The 20350-nt window shown below is 43.5% G+C and overlaps 1 protein-coding gene across 1 annotated transcript in view; it reads right to left on the minus strand.

The window, feature by feature from the left end:
- Positions 1 to 345: 345 nt before the first annotated feature.
- Positions 346 to 20350, minus strand: part of Dcbld1 (discoidin, CUB and LCCL domain containing 1) — a 72619-nt gene continuing 52614 nt past the window's right edge. Inside the window, exons 6-11 of the mRNA XM_021653059.2 lie at positions 15915 to 16048; positions 9591 to 9631; positions 7996 to 8083; positions 6967 to 7016; positions 3997 to 4116; positions 346 to 2180 (exon numbers count right to left, since the gene is read on the minus strand). Of these exons, the coding sequence (XP_021508734.1) occupies positions 1663 to 2180; positions 3997 to 4116; positions 6967 to 7016; positions 7996 to 8083; positions 9591 to 9631; positions 15915 to 16048 (951 nt within the window). The 3' untranslated portion in view covers positions 346 to 1662. The remainder of the gene's footprint in view (positions 2181 to 3996; positions 4117 to 6966; positions 7017 to 7995; positions 8084 to 9590; positions 9632 to 15914; positions 16049 to 20350) is intronic.

Consider the following 20350-nt stretch of genomic DNA (forward strand, 5'->3'; position numbering starts at 1 on the left):
AATCACACTTTCTACAAATCCTTAGGAAAAGCAATCATTCCAAAAGTGATGGGGCACCAAGTATCAGATGCTCTAATTATAACTATTTAACTTGACAGTGTGACTTAAAGCCTATTATAGAGGAAAAGCAAAACCAGATGCGAGGGTGCATATCTGGAATCTCAGCAGTTGAGAGGCAAAGGCAGGGGGATCAGAAATCCAAGGTCATCTTAGGCTACACTGAGAGTTGATAGCCATTGTGGGCTATATGAGAGTCTGAACTTAAAAAAAAAAGATGGAAATTGAGTTATAAGGTGAGCCTCTCACTAGCCCAGCAAGCAGGGGCCGAATAGAATTCAGAGGCTCTCTGATTTAGCATAGTTTATTACAATTAGTATACACACAAAGTCATGTAAACGCCATAAAGTAAATGGTTTAACCTCCACTATAACCAACAGATAGTCTGCCCTGACCTTTCAGCACCCTATTTTTAACACAGAATTCACAGAAAATGACAATCACACAAATAGGATTACAGTACAGTTTTTAAGGATTTTTTTTTTCTTTTTTGGTCCGTGTTTTCTACCACTAAACAAGACATATCCTTTTTCCTCTTTGGCAAAAAGAGGTTAAATCCCCCCTAGTTAATTCACAGAGTAAACTCAGAGAAGAACACTGAGCATGAGGTACAGATGAAACCTGGGTACTCTTTATGAGTCTAAGCACATATTCAGGAGAAAACTCGTTTTTATATCACCAATACAATTACCAGCTCGGCCGGAGAAAAGTTCTGCTTAGAACACATTTCAAGCGGCAGCTGTTGATTTTCCAGGGACAATGGAAGTCACTGATGTGCTCTGTTCCTGGAGAAAGTTGTAAGATGGAGGGCCTCTGAGCTCAGCTATACTTTTAATGTGAGGTTTAGAAATGCCTGACTGTCCCTAGCTACAACTGCCACCTTCATTAACACTGTGCAGTAAGGCCAGGCCCTTTCCGTAAAGAATGTGGTCCCTCGGCGTGCAGCTGGCTCCCATGCCCAGCTCCTCTCAGGAAAGTCTAAGGAAGCAGGCAGCAGGCGCTGAGCTGGTGTGCTCGCATCATAAAGACACTGCATCGGTGGCTATCAATTGCCCACCCAAGTGTGCTTTTCATGTTTCAAGTAATTTCATTTCTTCCAGGAGAAAGAATGTTAAAAAAAAAAAAAATGCTTTCAGTTTATCGGAAAGGAAATGGGCTACCACAACCAGATAGGGTTTTAAACAGACCTACTGCTATCAATGTCAGATAATCAAACACACGGAGAAACATGAACACACACTGTCACAGCTCTGCAAATCCTGCATTTTCTCCTTAAGCCCTGTGTGGAAAAAGAAAAAAAAAAAAAAGAAACCCACCATAAACCTGGTTACTTTAACTCGTGTTAAATATAACTGTACAAATTGCACATTTTACAGCACACCATCACAGTTAGAGGAACGAGAAAAGTCTCCTTGTTCTAGCGCAACAGAAACCAGCCGGCTCTGCTGGAAGGGTCTGGGAACAAAACCAGCTGCACAGTTCTGTAAACAATAAGTGAGGTTGTCTCTAGGATCCTGAAGAGCCGCACCCGTGAACTTGCACACACTTCTTCCAGTGACCCGCAGCGCGCGCTCAGTACCACAGCAGGTTTTCTTCACATTGGGTTCACAAAAGGGCAGTCACGGCCATCTGGTCGAGGGGTGCAAGACCGTTTCTGGGTGCTGAATAAGCACTCCCCTCAGCAGCCACCTGTGACTGAGAGGAGGGGTCTCTGCTGTCTGAGAAGCTGCTGGAGGCTGGCTGGTCATAGCCACCACCCACAGGCTTGGGGCTCGCTGGCCTCTGATAGCCTTCACTCTGGGTGGCCCCTGCGGCCAGAGGATAGCCTCCGGAGGAAAGGGAGTGTTTGTGAGTGGGCCTGGGCCCGGGCACTCGGTAGCCGTTCTGCGTGGAGAAGGTGTGGGCGCGCAGCAGGTGCCGCTCCACGATGGGTGTGGCGTACTCGGGCTCCGAGTGCGTCAAGGGCAGTGCGTACTCGTGGCGGCCAGGGCGGTGAGGACAGTCATAGTGGCCGCTGGCCTCAGTGCTCCCTCTGGCCTCCTCGGTGTCTGTGTCCATGGGCCGGAAGGTAGAGCCCTTCCTCGTGACTGTCCCTGTGCCAATCATGAGAGGCTGCTGGTAATCTAAAACCAAACGGGCATCATTAGGGCAGCAGCTGACAAAGTCGAGGCAGCCAGTCGCGAGGCATTCTTTCCCTTCAACTCAACTCTCCCTTGGTGACTACAGTGTCTCAGGTTCCATGGGAAATATGGCGTGCAAGCCAGATACTGCAGCTGGAGCTTAACCCACCCTAATAACCCCTGCTTCAGGAAGCTGCCAAGGGTCACAGCCTCAGAGACTGGAGGCATTCAGTTAGAGGGAAAATGTTTTAAAGAGGAGGGGTATTTACTTACAGGCAGGATCTTGTCATACAGCCCTGACTAGACCTGTACTTGTGATTCTCCTGCCTCAATCTTTGATGTGCAGGGTTGATGACAGGTGTGCAGTTTAGGGGTGATTTGTACTCCGTAGTGGTACTATAGGTGTTGGCTTTTAGGCCCAGCTAGGGCTGACTTTCAAACTGGCCTTTATAAAGTTTGGAGGTGGAGATAACAAAAAAGAGGGTGTGATGACTACTCTTTGTGTCAACTTGACTGCATAAAGAATTAACAAAACCCAATTGGCTGGGCACATCTGAGGAATTTTTCTCTTAATTAAATTAAATAATTTGAAGTGTTAAGGTACACCTTTAATCCAGATCTTTTAAGGTGCGAAGATGCACTTTTAGTCTGGCCCACACCCTCTGGTGATAGTCTACATAAAAGTTAAGGAAGGAGAGAGCGTGCTCTCTCTTTGCCTGTTTGCTCCTGACAGCAAGTTCATTCCTTCACTGGCTGTAGAGCCTACTTCTTTGAGATACTGGAGAATACCGAAGGCCAGCTGAGACATCCAGCCTCATAGACTGGATTCTTGGACTTCCTATTGGTAGACAGCCATTGCTGGACTAGCTGCACCACAGCCAGTAAGCCCTTCTAATAAGTCCTTTTCCTAAACACATACACACATACATATAGACTTATTCTGTAAGTTCTTTTACTCTGGAGAACACTGACTAATGCAGAGGAGAAAGAACAACTACAAGGACAGTTTGATGAGGCAAGAGAATTAGGGAACACCGGTAGTTCAGTGGAAGTAAGAGCTAAGCAGTAGGTCTGGGCTTAGGGTTGAGACAATGAAAGAACCCTAATTGTGTGCCAAGACTCTTCTAAGACAAATATTTCAAGTCTTTTTAGAAGTGAGGCAACTGTAATTCCATGTTACAAAAGGTGACAAAGTAACTTTTCTCAAATCATGCCCCTGGCAATGGAGTCAGGACTGAAGCCATGTTTCTGGTATGAGCTGTGTTAGCCACCTGTCCGATCGTGGGGTCTGTGGAAGTCTCACTCAGAATGTACGCACTAGCTGCCTCAGGGAACTCTGGGGTCAAGCTGAAGAAGATTAACACTCAGGAAATAAAACTAGAAGAGAGACAGACATACAGATGCTTTTTTTGGAGATACTGAGCCATTCTCACCCAGACAGGCTCCTTAATCTATCTCCCTCTCTTCAAAGGTAGGATTTATTAACACCTCATTCAATTAGTCTTTTTCAACCCTCTTTCCCAGTACTTTAATAAAAAAACAAAACAAAACACCTGAGTAGCAGACATTTGAGCTTCCAGAGACTAGCAGTGCTGCGGTCGTCCCCTTACTGTTTATGTCATTATGTGCCCTTGATTCAGCTTGGCACTTGATTCAGCTGAAGGGACTATTTGTGTCAGCTTGAAACTCTTCATAGGGAACAGTGGGAGAAAGGTACATTTCTGCTTCAGGAAAGGATCTTAGCCTCGCTGCTGTCCTGCTTCATGTCTCCCACAAGCAAAACCTCCTAAGAGCACTGTCCTTAGGGCATGACACTCACCTGCCATGTCACTAGTGATGAGATCCAACTTTTGTGTCACCTCCTTTTCATTGTCATAGCTGATGGTAAATTCAGCTGACTGATGCCTGGCAAATGGATATTTAATCTGCTTCCAACAACCTGATATAAAGAGAATATGAAACAATCAATCAGGCATGTAATTCATGCACCCCATGTGTTCCTCGAGGTGTCAGAAATCAGTATTGTACAGGATGTTCACAAACCCACAGCTACGGCTCTTCAGTTGTATGCTGAGCATAGCATGATGAGGCAGGCCTTTCAGTAGATACATTACCTACTGATAGCTCTATCTATCTGTCTATCTCAGGGTTCCTTTACATGGTCTTGCCTGTCCTAAAACTCATTATTGTAGACCAGGATGGCCTTGAAGTCTCAGAGATCTGCCCGCTTTTGCTCCCCGAGTGCTAGGATTAAAGGTATACACCACCATGCCTGGCTCCCACTGATATTATAGATGTTTTTGTGGACTGGAGAGGGGGCTCAGTGGTTAAGAGCACAGGCTGTTCTTCCAGGGCTCTGTTTCGATTCCCAGCACCCGCATGGCAGCTCAAAACCATCTGTAACTCCAGTCCCAGGGAATTCAACACCCTCTTCTTGACCCTGTGGACACCAGGCATGGACATAGTACGCAGACATACATGTGGACAGAAAAAGCACCCACACACATTAAAAAAAAAAAAAAAGTGTGATCTCCACGCACTGGAACCATCTGTGCAGTTTTGTCACCATCTGCTCTAGAGGAATTTTAATTCTCAACATGGCTGCTTTGATAAGGGATCACATCGAAGACGTTCTAGGTCTACGTGATCCTGCTGGAATACAAACACACCTTTACTCCAGGAGAGAGAAGCAAGCAGATCTGAGTTCGAGGACAGCCTGGTATAGAACAAGTTTCAGGTAAAGAAAAGCTTAGATCCAGGCATGTTAGTACACACCTTTAATCCTAAGCAGTGCCGGTAATGTAAAGTTAGTTTCTAGAAGGAAGCAGACATGTTTGAAAGTTATGTCTACTTGAGTGGCAGAAACAGTAACAGGCCAGAGAAAGACTCTGACAGAATAGGATATGTCCAACTATCATGAGAAGAGAGAGGAAAAGGAAGCTACTTCAGGGACAATGCAGACAGCGAGGGGGCAGTTTTACAGGGACAGTAATAGAGAGACAGGTTACAGAGAGAGAACTCAGGTGAAGACTGAATGAGCCAGAGAATGAGAAGGAGCCAGAAGATTAGAACAGATTGTTGCAATTAATATGAGGCTAAGCAGAGAAATTCAGGGGCTGAGAGAGAAGCCAGATTGAATCAGATAGTTGGAAGAGGAGTTTGAGCCAGAACAGCTGAGTTGAATCAGCCACCCTAAAGCTCAGAAAGAAGAAGTGTGAGTTTATTCACAATAAGTCTCAGAGGTAGAAAACATTCAAGGTCTGGCTTAGATTGTATGGAGGCTGGAAACTTCCAGAATGAGGCCCAGGTTAGCAGGAGGAGGCAAGTAAGCCTCTGAGACAATAGTTACAGGAGAATAAAAGTTCCTTTTACAATCCACATAAACTCAGCCCCCAGAGGACACAATACAGCTGTTGTTCAGACTCGACCTCTCCTGAGCATCTTCAGGCCTCCACTGTATTTTCTGAGAAACTGAGGAAAGAGCCAGGCAAGGATCATGTGTTTGATTTGGAGAATTTTGAAGACACAGGTCAGCAGTATTCACCTTTAACCCCAGCACTAAGAATGCCAGGGCAGGAGGACTGCCAGGAACCTGAGGCCACCCTGGGCTGTACAGTGAGTTCAAGGTAATCGTGAGCTACATGTGGAGGCAATGTCTCAAGAACACAGAGAACTACCAATGGAAGAAACAGAAAAGAGACCCAGCAATGAGTTAGCCGTGCTCTGAGAGACACTGGAAGATGTCAGGTCTATCTGTGCTGTCCTATACTCTAAGCTCTTCAGGAGGCTCAGACAGAAAGGGGAAACAAAAGATTAAGGCCTTTCTGAGCTATAAAGTGAGTTTAAGACTGGCTTAGGAAACTTAGTGAGACCCACCTAAAAATAAAGAGTGAGGGAAAAGGGGGCTAAGGATGTAGCCCAATAGTACAGCGAGTTCTTGTTTAACCCTTGGTTGTGCATGAAAGACACCTGAAAATGCTTTGTGTGTGTATTTTTTGTTGTGGCAGTGACTATTGTAAACTGCAGGTATCGTGCATGAGTGTGTGCGCCCAGGCCATGGCAGGTTTAGAGGACAGCTTTGGAGTCAGGTCTCTTTTTCTACCTTGATGTGGGATCGGGAGATCAAACTCAGGCCATCTCATTAGCCCTGAATGTATTTACTTCTTTTGAATCTAAGGACAGAGCCCCAGCCAAGCACACATTCACTTCACTGACAGGGCAGCTGTCACTTCTCCTCGATGACAGACAGTGTGGCAATCTGATTTTCAGTACACACACACACAAATGAAAAAAAAATTAAATGGGACTCATGCTAAATACAGATATGATGGCATAAAAACTCTGAAGTAGAATATAGATTGTACCTTGAACCAGGAGTATAAACAACCCCTCTTTCCTTAAGTTGCTTTTTTTCAGATTTTTTTTTTATCATAGCAACAGGAAAAGACACTAAAACACTCCCCTTTAGTCACTTTATAGCATGCCCAAAGCAAAATATTGACCATTCATTTCTGTTCATTATAACTGTTCTAGTTCATTATTACATGGCTGTTTGTTAAGTTCTCACCGTGCCTAATATATAAACTACACATGATCAGATCTATGCATGTGAGGACTTCACGTTTTTGATCCAGCCCTTGGTATCTTGGAACATACCACCCATAATCCACAGATAAAGGGGCTGACTGGATAAGAACCCAGGACCTCGTAGCTACAAATGTGCTGCAGTAACAAACCTTGCCCTTTTCCCTAAAGATAGAATAAACTGTAGACGAAGCTTTCAACCAACCTGTTTTCTGAGCCTCAGCCGATACATAAGGATTTCCTTTTTTCTTCCTCCTATCAAGACAAAAAAATCCAACTAAATATTCATAATCCAATTTGTCTGCCTTCTCTCCTCACTAATATAGAGATCAGAACTCCTTACTTCATAGGCTGTTCTGAAGACTTAATGAACTAGAATCTCTCATATGCTTACAAAGGCATGTGTATATGTAGGATTATATATAAATATATCTTATAATTAAGGTCGTAATATTTTCACTAAAAGAATATACACGAGTTTTATTTTATATATTAGTAAGCAGTGTATTATTATTTGATTTTCTCAGTGGCTTGGGAATCCAATAAAATCCTTAAGTAATTTGTGGTGATCACTTTTATATTCTGTTTTCTCTAAAGTACAAATTATAGGTGCTTTAAAAACAATTAACATTAACAGTTATGTTGAAGATGTACAATGGTTCAGCATTCTGTTTATACTAATGTGGGTATTTATAGGTTCTAAAGCTATTTAAAATGTAAAAAGAGAACTTAATATTTTCTACTTTCATTTAACTCTTGTTATAATAATATAAATGTGTAGGGTTATTTTCTACTTTCATTTAACTCTTGTTATAATAATATAAATGTGTAGGGTTATGGAAAAGATTCGGTACCCATGGTGAATGCCTTTGTTCTATGCGTGAGAAATGAGGCATAGCAGACAGTTCTGGGTGACGTGACGGGGGGTGGGAACAGAACCCAGGTCCTGGGTCTACTTCAAAAGGAGTATGTCAGCTCCCAGATGCCACTCCAGCAGTGCTCATGTGGAAAGCCTTTATCAGAGGCCTCCGTGTGAAGAGAACTGCATAGAGTGTAGTGCTGGATAACATCTAGGCCAACCTCTGGACCCAGCTTGTTTTAACAATATAAACTTGCATTTCATCTCTAAAGAAAGCGTAAGTTACTTTTGTCAGAGTGATGCGGAAAGTTGACTAATAAACTGTTATGTATATGATTAGAGAAAAAAAAAAAGAAAAAGTGTAAATTCACATACTTTCTACAGACTGCAAAGACCCCTATTCCAGCCAGAAGGAGGGTAATGAAGATCACAGATGGAATAGCCACGGTTGTAATATCCAGTCCTAGAGGATAAAGCCACCATTAGATCACAGATGACCCACAAACAAGACACATGACCTAAAACTGCTCAGAGCTGGGAGCAGTGGTGTTCAACTTTAACCCCATGACTAGGGAGGCAGAGGCAAGAGGATCTCTGTGAATTTCAGGCCAGCCAAGGAGACACACAGTGAGACCCTGTCTCAAACACTCTAAAATAAAATAAATAAGGGGTGAAGTAAATGCTGAACCAAGTCTGGAAAAATAAAATTGTTTTTCCACCCGGAAAGGGCAGCTTTTAGTGCTCCTCAGGATTAACTTTTAGTCTGAGATTCTTGCTGGGTTCAGGTTACTCCCCCAAATCAGAATTAGACAGGTCAAAGGAGGAGGCGCATATGGCAGTCCCAGCAAGGCTCTTATTCTCAGTGTCTACAGCTGGTGGGGAGGAAAGACAGGTAACTGTTACCAGCCTGGAGAGCGATGGGGTCCTAATTGTCAGAGCTGAGGTACTTTCTCTAAGAGGAACTGCAGCCTGATGGTATAGCAGCATTTCACTCTGCTACTGAAAATGCCACGTTTCTCTAGTACTCTTTCTGCCTCAAATGAAGAAGAGTTCCTGTCCCAGAATAGGCCCTTGGCTGAAGGAACTGTAAACAAACAGAGGATATCACTCTGCACCTTTCTTTGTGATCCTTGGGAAGAAAACAAGAAACAATTACAAATAAAAATGTCAGCAGAGCATGGTGACCCAAGCCTTTGGTCCTAGCGCGGGAATGGCAAAGGCAGGTGGATCTTTGAGAGTTCCAGGCCAGCCTGATTTACATATCTAATTCCAGGCCACGTAAGGTTGCATGGTGAGATCCTGCTGCAAAATACTAACAGCCTTCAAAGTAGAAATGAGTAGCTCATGAACAAGAAGTAAAGAAAATTAGGATGTAAAATATAGGTCGATTTTAGCCATGTCATTCATAAGAGTGAAATTTCAGGGAAATCTGACAATTTAAATGTTGTGGGATGGAATGGTTAATTAATGGCACATTCACATATAGTAATTTAGAAAACACTCAGAATTCAATGTTAAAGGAAAAATGTATAGTAAGTTACTGCTTATTACTGTGATACATGTGCATATATATTACTATTCTTCGTTTTTTGAGAGAGGGTCTCATGTAGCCCATGCTGGCTATAAACCTGAGGATGATCTTGAACTCCTGACCCTTTTGGCTCTACCTCAAGGTAGGTCACTTGCCTAGCAAACATCAGACCCAGCACCACCCCAGGAAATAAAGAAAATAAAACAAAAATAATACACCAGAAAAACCTTGAACTACATAATTACATAGTCTTGGGCTTTGCACGACTAAATTCCCACTGAAGACTTTTAAACAATCAGCTTCTTCCTCCACCCCTCCCACCCCCACAGACAGGGTTTCTCTGTGTAGCCTTGACTGTCCAGGACTCCCTTTGTAGACCAGGACGGCCTCAAACTCACAGAGATAGCAATCAACTTCTTATGAAAGTCATGATCCTTACCTGTGGAGGTAAACAGAAAGCGCTTTTCTGACAGAGAACCACTGAAATAAAAAAAGACCAACGGGAGGCACGTGAGTGAGTTGCTTTGTTAGACGCTGGAGCCCAGCTTGGCACTGCCCTGGAGGATTCACAGACCTGCCACCACCCCATGAGGCAAGGATCCTCATCCTGCTGCTGGCTTTCTGTTATCATTTTCATCAGCATTTTACAGATCAGCTAACTAAAATACCATCTTAAATTCAAAAGACAGGTGACAGGCCAGACTTTGAGACATTACCTTTTCTAATAGGATGCATTCATTGTACAAAACACATTTAGCGATAACATTCTAACACATGTGCACAAGATTACTTTGACTATGGTTACTCTCCACCATCCTCACTCCAAACTCTCCACGGCTCCCCCAACCTAAAGCCATCTATCCTAGTGTGCTTTCTATAACTGTGACAAACGTCATGGTCCAAAGCATCTGCAGGAGGAAGGCTTAGGTCATCTTCTAACTCTTAGAGCATACTCTATCACCAAGGGAAGTCAAGGCAAGAACTAAAGACAGAAACCAGGATGCAAGAAGTGAAGCAGCAGGTGGGGGGGGGGCACACCTTTAATCCCAGCACTCAGGAGGCAGAGGCAGGCGGATCTCTGTGAGTTCGAGGCCGGCCTGGTCTACAAAGTTCAGAACAGGCAAGGTTACACAGAAAAAAACCCTGCCTCAAAAAAACAGAAAAACAAAACAAAACCAAACAAACAAACAAAAAACCCCAAACCGAATAACAACAACAAAATAACTACTGCAGAGTGGGTTGTGGTGCCACACATCTTTAGTGCCAGCACTCAGGGAGGCAGTGGCAGGCATATTTCTGTGGGTTTGAAGCCAGCCTGATCTACAAAGTAAGTCCAGGACAGCCAAGGCTACACAGAGAAACCATGTTTTTAAGAGAGAGAGAAAGAGAGAGAGAATTTACTAAGAGCCTCTCTTTTGTCTGATATTTAATTTTATTTTTCTGAATGTCCCAGCACTCAGCACTACACTGGAAACGTGACCCCCAAAGATCACATCAACCACAAACACCTATGATTGCTTGCTCTCACTGCCATGAGACACCAAAATATTTACTTTTTTTTCCCTTTGTTGTCAATCAGAGAGAATAAGTATGGAAAGGATAATTCTGAACATGAAGATATGAGTGTCGAGAGAGGCTCAGTTGATAATGGGCCTGCAGAGTGGTCTATGAAACCCACTCCAGCAAGCTGTTCTTTGATCCCTACATGAATGCTGTGGCATACACATACATACACACAGAGACACACACACATACACACACATTTTCAGAAGTAATAAAAAAATTTTAATTAAGAAAGTGAGGACACCAGGGAAGGTTCTGCTAACAGCTCTCTGCCAGGCTTTCCTCCATTATCAGCTGGCTTCTGATGTCCATTTCACTGTATCAAACTAACTAAAGAGGACAAGGTCACACTAAGGGTAGACAAGCCCTCCCCTTAAAAACTGCCACCCAGGAGAGGGCAGGGCTTTCAGGCACCCACAATGGGTTGAATAAATTCCATCAAATTACAGGAATAAGAGGCCTCCCCCAGGGCTCCAGAGACAGTCTGGAACAGTCTGAGGTAAACACAAAGGAAAGGCTTTCCCTTCTGATGGTCAGAGCCTCCTCCTCAGGATGAGGTCAGTCCCTCTTCCTGATTCCATCCTGATCTCAAGTAGAGGAAGTGTCCTGACCCCAGGATGAGTCCCAGCAGTCTGGATGTTTACTGTAGGGACCCTTCTTCCTCAGCTGCAGTGCTTCCTTCAGTGTTTTCTTCCTGAACACCAAGCAATCGTGTGGGAACAGAAGTTCAATGACCGAAAGTGCAGTGGCTCCCCAAGGGCAAAGCATCACAGATAAAAAACAGCTGCTCCCTGCAGACTTGGGATCTAAACAAGCAGAGGAGACTGGCTGCCTTACCACACCATACAGTTGACTCCCGGCTCAGAGCAATGACCAGGGAGAATCACAAGAACCAGGAAGAAGTACAATGCTTGGTATAATTCTGGACTTCCTACTCCCACCAAAACAAAACCAAGAAAATAAGTTCAAATAACTACATGATCTATAACACCAACCTCTAACAAGCTGCTAATCATTTACATTTACATAAATATTTGGCATGCAAATTAACTTCCAGTTATGTGAAAATGATATTTATTCATTAAGTCTAATTGCTACCTGGGTAATTGAGAGAATGAAACCTACACTTAACTCAACCATTTTACTTTTTCTTCAAAAGTAAAACAAAATCCAAGCCATACAAGTTACAGCTTTCTAATAAATGAAGCATTTTAGACGTATACAACAAAAGGCAAAGTATTTGAAACCAAATCTAGGTGAGAGCCTTATATCCTCCTCAAATATATCTAGCTTCAATAGAAAACAACAACAAAAAAAGCAAACAAACATACAAACAACAACAAAAACACTGAAAAAGACATGTAGAAAATCCTCAAAAGGCCAAGTGCAGTGGAACATGCCTATAATCCCAGCAGTCAGGGAGGCAGAAGCAGGTAGATCTCTATGAGTTCAAGGCCAGCCTGACCTACAAAGCAAAGTCCAGGACAGTCTACAGGACAGACTACACAGAGAAACCCTGTATCGGGAGGGGGAAAAAAAATCCCCAAAGATCAAGATCAAGTTGTCGTACAGTCGGATGTATAAACAATTAGTTTTATCATAAATGGGATATAAATTTAATGTTCCAAAGTTTGAGATACATCTATGTGTACACATACATGTATTGACTGGAGAGATGAAAAGATGGCTCAGAGGTTAAGAGCATTTTTGCTCTTCCAAGAGGTGCTAGGATTGATTCCCAGCAACTACATGGTGGCGCACAACCTTCTGTAACTCTAGTTCTAGGCGATCGGCTGACTTCCGATCTCTGTGGACATGAGGCATGCACACAGTACACATACAGGGATGCAAGCAAAACACTTAGACACATATAAAAGCAAGACAAAATCAAGTATACGCACTCTCTGTATACACATATGTATTAGCTGGGTGTGGTGGACCAAACTTTAATCTCATCATCACCTGGGAGGCAAACACAGGCAGACCTCTCCGAGTGTGAGACCAGCTTGGTCTACATTACAAGCTGCAAGTCTCCAAGCCAGCCAGCCAGCCAGCCAAAACAACAACAATAAAAAAAAAAAAAAAAAAAAAAAAACAGGAAGAAAAGAAAAAGTTCATATATGGTATAATTTCATTTATTCCAGTGATGACATCAGTTCCTACTGCTGTGCATGGTGATGGCATACCTGTGATCCTAAAGCTTGGGAAGAGGAAACAGGAGTTCAAGACCAGCCTGGCTAACAGTAAAGCTGCAGGTTACCCTGGGCTGAGACCCTTTCTTGAAACAAAAAAATCAACAACAACAAAAATGTATCTGTGAGAAAAGAATACTCAGTGATCTCTTTTCGTTGTTGAAATCCTACCTGGAAAATGAAGGCAAATAGGACCTCATGGCAGGTGGGATCAGTGAATACAAGCCTCCATCGCTGTGTGCAGCACAAAGCCTCTCCTCATTGAACCAGCTTTTGTGGATCACAGCCAGCAGGACTTGCATTGTCTATCTTAGACCAGAATGCTTCCACCAGTAACCACATCCACCCCAAAAAGGAAAACTGTTTTGTTCTTTCTCCTCAGCCACCTGCCGGCCAGCCTGTTTGGCTATGAACTTGACAGGACAGCAGCCATCTCTACTCTTCTCTGGCATTTTTTTTTTCTCAGCCTTTGACTCTGTCCCGCTAAGCTTTGCTCTTTCCTTTCACCATATCCATGAGTGGCCTCATGAAGCTCACATGAACAACTTCTCTCCTAACCCCAGCTGCTTCTTCTAAATCCTGATCCCAGGAGCCTGGGCCACCAAGAGCCCAATCTAGAAAAGAATTTTTGAGTCAGTTTTTACTTGTAACTTCTTAAGTGGGGTTTTGTTGTTGTTGTTGTTATTTGTTTGTTTTCAAAAAATTAGAATGCGTTTTCCTATAAAAGCAACACCATTGTTGACCCACACCTTTGCTAAACTATATTTATGGACCTTCTCAAAATGACATCAGACTCATCAAACCTATGCTAACATGGGAACTTATCTTCTATTGTTAATGTGATCTTCCCCTTCCCCGAGGTTTTCTGACACAGAGTCTGGTATATACAGACCAGGCTGGACTGGAATTTACGGTCCTCTTGCTTCAGAATCTCACGTGCTGGGACACCATACATGCTTATAATGGAATTCCTACCAAGCAAGATAGCCCACACTTATGAGGATTGTCTTAGTCAAGACTGTGATGAAACACCATGATCAAAAGCAAGTTGGAGAGGAAAGGGTTTATTTGGCCTATGCCAAATAACTGTTCATCACTGAAGACAATCAGATAGGAACCTGAAGGGAGGGGCTGATACAGAGGCCATGGAGGGGTGCTTGCTCTCCAAGGCTTGCTCAGCCTGCTTTCTAACAGAACCCAGGGCTACCTGACCAGGAATGGCCCCACCCATATTGGGCTAGGCCCTCCCATTTGAATCACTAGTTCAGAAAATGCCCCAAAGGCTTGCCTACAGTGCCATCATATGGAGGCATTTTCTTAACTGAGCTTTCCTCCTCTCGGATGACTAGCTTGTGTCAAGCGGACATAAAACTATCCAGCACAAGGATAAAATAGTGAAATATAGTCTTGGGCTTTCTGTGAGCAAGAGAGGTCTGGGAGGCTGGGGGAGTGACTGGGAGGTCAAGTACTTGCCTAGCATGATGGAGCTCTGGGCTTGATCTTCAGCATTGAATAAAATGGGTGTACACCTCTAATCCCACAACTATAGCAGTAGGGTAGGAAGGATCAAGGGTTCAGGGTCAGCAGAAAACAATAATTAAAAAAGGGGACCAGGGAGCCAGATGTGGTGGCACACACCTGTAACTCCAGTACTCTGGGAGGTAGAGGCAGGCGGATAGCTGTCAGTTCGAGGCCAGCCTGGTTTACAAAGCCAGTCCAGGACAGCCAAGACTACACAGAGAAACCCTGTCTCAAAAAAAAGGGGGGGGGTGAGAGGGAAGCAGGGTAAAATAGTAAGGTTAGAGACTGCCATGTAGAGAGCTGAGTGTGGAAGATACCCTCATATCTTCCACATTCATTTCCTGTTTCATTCCTATACATAGATCACAAAGTGTGTGGCGCTTCTATCCTGAGCCTTTTCCTTGGGACTAAAACTCTGTGGAAACTTGTCCAAAACACAATCATCATACAAGGAAACATTTACAGGAACAGGCAGAGAATAGGGGAGTGGGGGAAGTAAGAATGAAGGATGGGTGGGTGGAAAGCTGGAGCCTTTCCAGAGCACATCTTCCTCATTGACTCTCCATCAGCAGGGAGCCTCCTTCTCCACCTCTCATCACTGCCACTCAGGTGTGTGGGCACCTGCACCTTGGAGCAGCTTACATTATTAGGATATTAGCAGCTCTGCATGTCTCCTAAACTCTAAGGATATCAGAATGTGTACAAAGCTTACTTTGAAATGTTTAAATCAGTTTACATACCCCCGCCTCATGAAGCAATCTGAGACATTATCACATGAAGTTGCCAACACATAATAAAAGCCATTGCTTGGTCTCTGTCTCTCTCTCTCAATCGCTGTGCCCCCCCTTTTTTTTTAACTCCTCAAGAAATGGTCTCTAGGAATCTTTGAGGGTGGGGAGCACTCAGTGGTTCTATAAATATCTCAGTTCCCTGTCCTCTTCAGTATAAGGTAAAATTGGGGATCATCTCAGTAATTTACTGAACGCATAAAAACCCAGAAGGTTTACTTCTCTCCCACGGATGCAGCTGGGCACTCTTCCACACCCAGGCTCAGATGTCTGATATTTTGACTTACACGGCAGCGTAACCAGGAAGCTCTTTTATTGCTACATTTATTTTCCACATACAGACCATAAATGCTGTTGAAACTCTTGCACATTTTTAAAGATTTACTTATTGTACTTTTTAAGTATATCAATGTACATGTACCACTTGCATTCCCAGTGTCTGAAGAAGATGCCCTAGAACTGGCATCACAGATGGTTGTGAGTTACCAATGCAGATGGCTGGGATTTGAACTTGGGTCCTCTGGTAGAGCAACAAGTGGTCTTAATTGCTGAGTTATCCTGATAGCCCTGTTACATATATTTTCACAGCTGACTACCGCTTGACATCCCTGCTGTCCTTTCAAAACTGTGGGCTGATTAATTATTAATTATTATAATTATTAATTAATTATGGCCTCTCAGAACAAATGAAGTACTTACTGCCGAGATAGCACACCATTGGCCAGGATTCCTTCATAGTGACTTATCCCTTTGCTCTGGAGCAGGTTGATGTGGCCACCTAGCTCATCTGCGATGATCCCGGCATGGATGGCAGCTTTGCACAACAAAGAGGTCTGAAATACAGTGACATGGTCATTCAGCATTCACGGAACTACAAGTTTAAGACAAAGCTGGACTTTTCTACTGTTTGGGGTTTTTGTTTTGTTTTTTCAAGACAGGGTTTCACTAGCCCTGGCTATCCTGAAATTCAGTATGTAGACCAAGCTTGCCTCAAACTCACAGATCTGCCTGCCTCTGTCCCTGCCTCTGGAGTGCTGGGATTAGAGGTACACCTGCTGAGTTTTCCATTTTTGGTTGCTTAGTACCCAGCCTATGAATAATGCCTCTCCATGGATATAAAATCTAAGCAGAGTCAAGGAGTTTGCCTTGTTCTGCTGCAATTAGCAAGGTCCTGCCAACCACCACACATGCTAGTGAAGTTACAAGGACTCTTCAGGGTCTCAAGAGCAATTCAGACTAGCGGAGCTGAAAGAACCCATCTGTGTAAATGTTGTTTTATTTCCTCAGATGAGGGGATGAGATGAGAACCATTCCCAAGTCTTTCTAGCTCTGTCTGAACTCTCTCTGGATGGGTCAACTCAGCTACTTCTGGCCCAAACTCTCCAATCTGACTGACTCATACTGGGTTCTCTTGGCTTCTTGAATTGCTCTGCCTGGACTCAAACTAATTCTGGCAATAAGTTTTAATCTTCTCGTTCTCTTGTTCCTTCTCGTTCTCTTGCTTATTCTGTCTTTACCTGTGTCTAGCTTGTTCTCTCTGCAACCTGTCTCTGTAAAACTGTTCTAGTAAAAACAACAACAAAAAAACCTCACTAAAAAACTCTTAGTAAAAAAAAACAAACCTCTCTTCTCTCTCCCTCACTACTCTTAAGTAGCCTCTCTTTTCTGTCCTGTTCTTGTGAAAGTTGGGCGTCTCCTATCTCTGACTCATCCTTTCAACTTTTTCTCTGATTTATCACTTTGTCTGTTTCTCAATTAGAGGTTACTTGCAATCATGGGTGCTTCCTTCTACAAACTAACCTTCCCTTCATTGTTTGGGATTAAAGGTGTGTGCTAAGGAAGTATCTGTATTCCAGCCAGGTCATATTGTATTCCAGGGTATATCCGCATTCTGCCAGATCATATTTTTGGATATGATCTCTTGCCAGAGTAGCCATGTTGCTGGAATAACATTCCTCTACACATCTGTCAAAACTGCTCACTATGCTCATGAGCAAATAAAATGTTGGCTATTTCAAGCCACTGACTTCAGGGTGGGTTGTTAAGCACAAAAAGATAATGGACCTAGTCTCTCAGAGCTGGTTTATAAGCACAGTCTCAAACAAGGTGGAAGACAACCTATGCACTATTCAGGAAGTGAGCCTACTGTACCGCAGCTTCATGTTAATTCCCTGATTCGTATGGCGTCAAAACCAAGATGGCTGACAGCCGCTCTATGCACCAGAAAGTTCCACGTGAAATGATGAAAAAAAAAAAAAATCCCAGCATTCATTTATCTCATTTTTGGAATCCTTTCAGTGAGCCCAAAAGCTTGTGACTGCTGGGCCACTTGCTCATGGGAGCCTTCAGCCAGCTATAGGCTGCTTAGACAAATTCAGCAAAGCAAGAGCAACTGACTGGTTATGATTAAGACAGGTTTGGTGGGGTGGGGGATGGCATTGGCTCTGATGGGAAGTTAAAGAATGACAAGAACTGTAGGGTGAGCTGGTCCAAAGGTTCCCAGGAACAGATGTGGGTGGGAAGGCAACAGACAGAGTAGGTGCTGGAGCTAAAAAGATAATTATAAATAAAAGGAGCCCTGTGCTCTCATCTTCCCCAGAGCTAATACCAAAACCAGGAGGATGGAGGGCGGTGACACTGTGTCTCAGTCGCTGAAATTGCTGGAGTTAAGTGCTTAAATCCACGGCGGCACTGAGTACCTGATTCTCAATGGAAGCGTTTTCTCACATATGAGTCACAGCACTTGGGGAAGCAATGAGATACATGGAATTTATAACCAACTATCTTGGAGTTGCGGCAACCCCAAGGAATTTTGTGATTTCTTTTTTAAAGAGACTTCATATTTCTCACCTGAGATTTGGCAAAAGAAGTCAGTTCTGCAGTAAGTGATGTCATTATCATAAACATACCATATAACAAAAGAAAAACCATAGAGAAATGCAGACAACACTGTCCCCTTTCGGAACAGGGGACATAGAGTATTACTGTCCCTAGATTGAGAAAAAGAAAAATAGTGTGTGTGTTTGAGTGTGAGTGTATCCTGCTCACTCAGCATAATGGTACTCATGTTTGTTTTCAGAGCTAATCAATTGAAGCACTCTTCCCTGGAGAGGACTATTTGTCCTGCTCTCAGCATTCCTTTAGTTGCCTGTATATCTTTGAGTAAGGGTGAAGTTTCATGAGCTCTCCCCTGTCCATTTTTGGCATATCTATTGTTGTTAACCTTGACCAGCTCATGTTTAGTCAGTTTCTTGAACATTCTTGGGAGCAATGAATTTGTAAAATGAATTGGTTAAGGTCAGCAAGATAGCTCAGGAGGTAAAGGTGACCACTGGGCTGCCACATGCGACTCGTTAAGTTCAGTGGCTGTTTGAGTAAGAATGGCCCCAATAGGCTCATTTGAATGTTTAGTCATACAGGAGTGGCACTCTTTGAAAGGATAAAAGGATTAGGAGGTGTGGCCTTGTTGGAGGAAGTGTGTCACTGGGGATGGGCTTTGAGGTTTCAAAAGCCCCTGACAAACCCAATCTCTCAGTCTGCACCCCTTCCTTCATCCCTCCCTCCTTCTCTCTCCTTTTCCCTCTCCCTGCTTCTGTTCCAGCGCCATGCTTCCCACCATGATGATAACAAACTAAACGTCTGAAGCTGTAAGCAAGCTCTCAGCTAAATGCTTTCTTTTCTAAGAGATGCCTTGGTCCTAAGTATCTCTTCACAGCAATAGAACAATGATAAACAAAGGTTCAACTTCCAAAGTGGGGGTCAGAGGATTGAAAAGCATATGTACCCCACTAATGGTATACTAGAAAAGTGCCAAAGGAAAGGTGTCCTGTGGTCAGATCTTAAGGAGAAGCCCAAAACCTACACTGTAGTGCAGACAAGACAAGACCCAGAATCTTAAGGATTCAAAAAGGCTCTCTAAAGCTCTTCACCTATGGTCTCTGAAGATCCCTTCTGTCTCCACCCCACTGGCACCTTTACTCACACATACTAGTACCAACAAATGCTTGTAATATTTACACATTTTTGCAGACACGCTATTGTAGTCTATGCTATTTAATTATTCCTTTTATGCAGCTGGAATTGGCATTTCTGTGCTTATCCATTGATCCTGCTGCTTGCTGCCTTATGGGGCCACACAGAATGAATCAATGCGCTTTCTGTAGTTATTTCTTTAAGATCACATACTCTCAATAAACTGTGTAATCCCAGCACTTGGGAGATGTAGACAGAAAGAGCAGGAGCTCAAGCTCAGCCAAAAATACATAAAGTTCAAGGCCAGCCTGGGCTACATGAAACCTTGTCACAATCAAACAAACCCATGGACACGTCTCCCTCAAGGCAGAATGCTTGCTACTTCAATGGCTCCTCCAGTTAATTAGTTTTCCAGATTCTGTTTTCTTGATGTACAGGATGCTTTAGTTTGTAAAAAACCTTCTAAAAAAAATTACTTGCTACACTGAATGTATTTCCTAACAGGAAGCTCCCATGGAGCAGATTCTAAAATAACGCCCGGGGTCTGCCTCCTGGTAAGCCCCTTGTAGAAAGGAAGCTGTGATGTTCTTCCATTAATAACTCATAGAACGTGGCAAAGGGGTGGGATGGCAGCCCTCTCCACTGTATTCCTTATTCGTAGGAGACTAATGTTTTCTGGTATACTTTCTGTTTTCTTTTTTTTTTTTTTTATGCTAGCAGTTCTTCCTTGCTGACTTCAAGGAAGTATGCAGCCATGTTAGGAGGACACATGGCAAGAATGTGAGCAGGACTAGGCAAGATGCAAGAAAGCAAGATCTTCAGCCCAGTGACCATCAAGTAGCTGAATGTGGCCAGTGTTGACTGTACAGGCAGTCCCACTGGCCTGCCTTGGGGGTGGGGCTAGCTATCTGATCAGTGATCACCTGCTGCCACCACCAGGTGTGTAGTAGCTGTAAAGGACTGCACCAGCAGCTCATGCTCTCTCTCCTTTTCACTTACCCTCTCTGTCTCTTTTTCTCTCTGTCAAGGGCACCCTCCCCTCCTCCTATCCCACAATAAACTTCCTTTACACAAAATATGTTGTATAGTGGCACAATAAACATTATTATAACAAACACTCAGCATTGTGAGCTTAGAAGCTTGGGGAGCCACAGAGGGGCTAT

The sequence above is a fragment of the Meriones unguiculatus genome, chromosome 20 (genome assembly GCF_030254825.1).
Source record: "Meriones unguiculatus strain TT.TT164.6M chromosome 20, Bangor_MerUng_6.1, whole genome shotgun sequence".
In the NCBI taxonomy this organism is placed as follows: Eukaryota; Metazoa; Chordata; class Mammalia; order Rodentia; family Muridae; genus Meriones; species Meriones unguiculatus.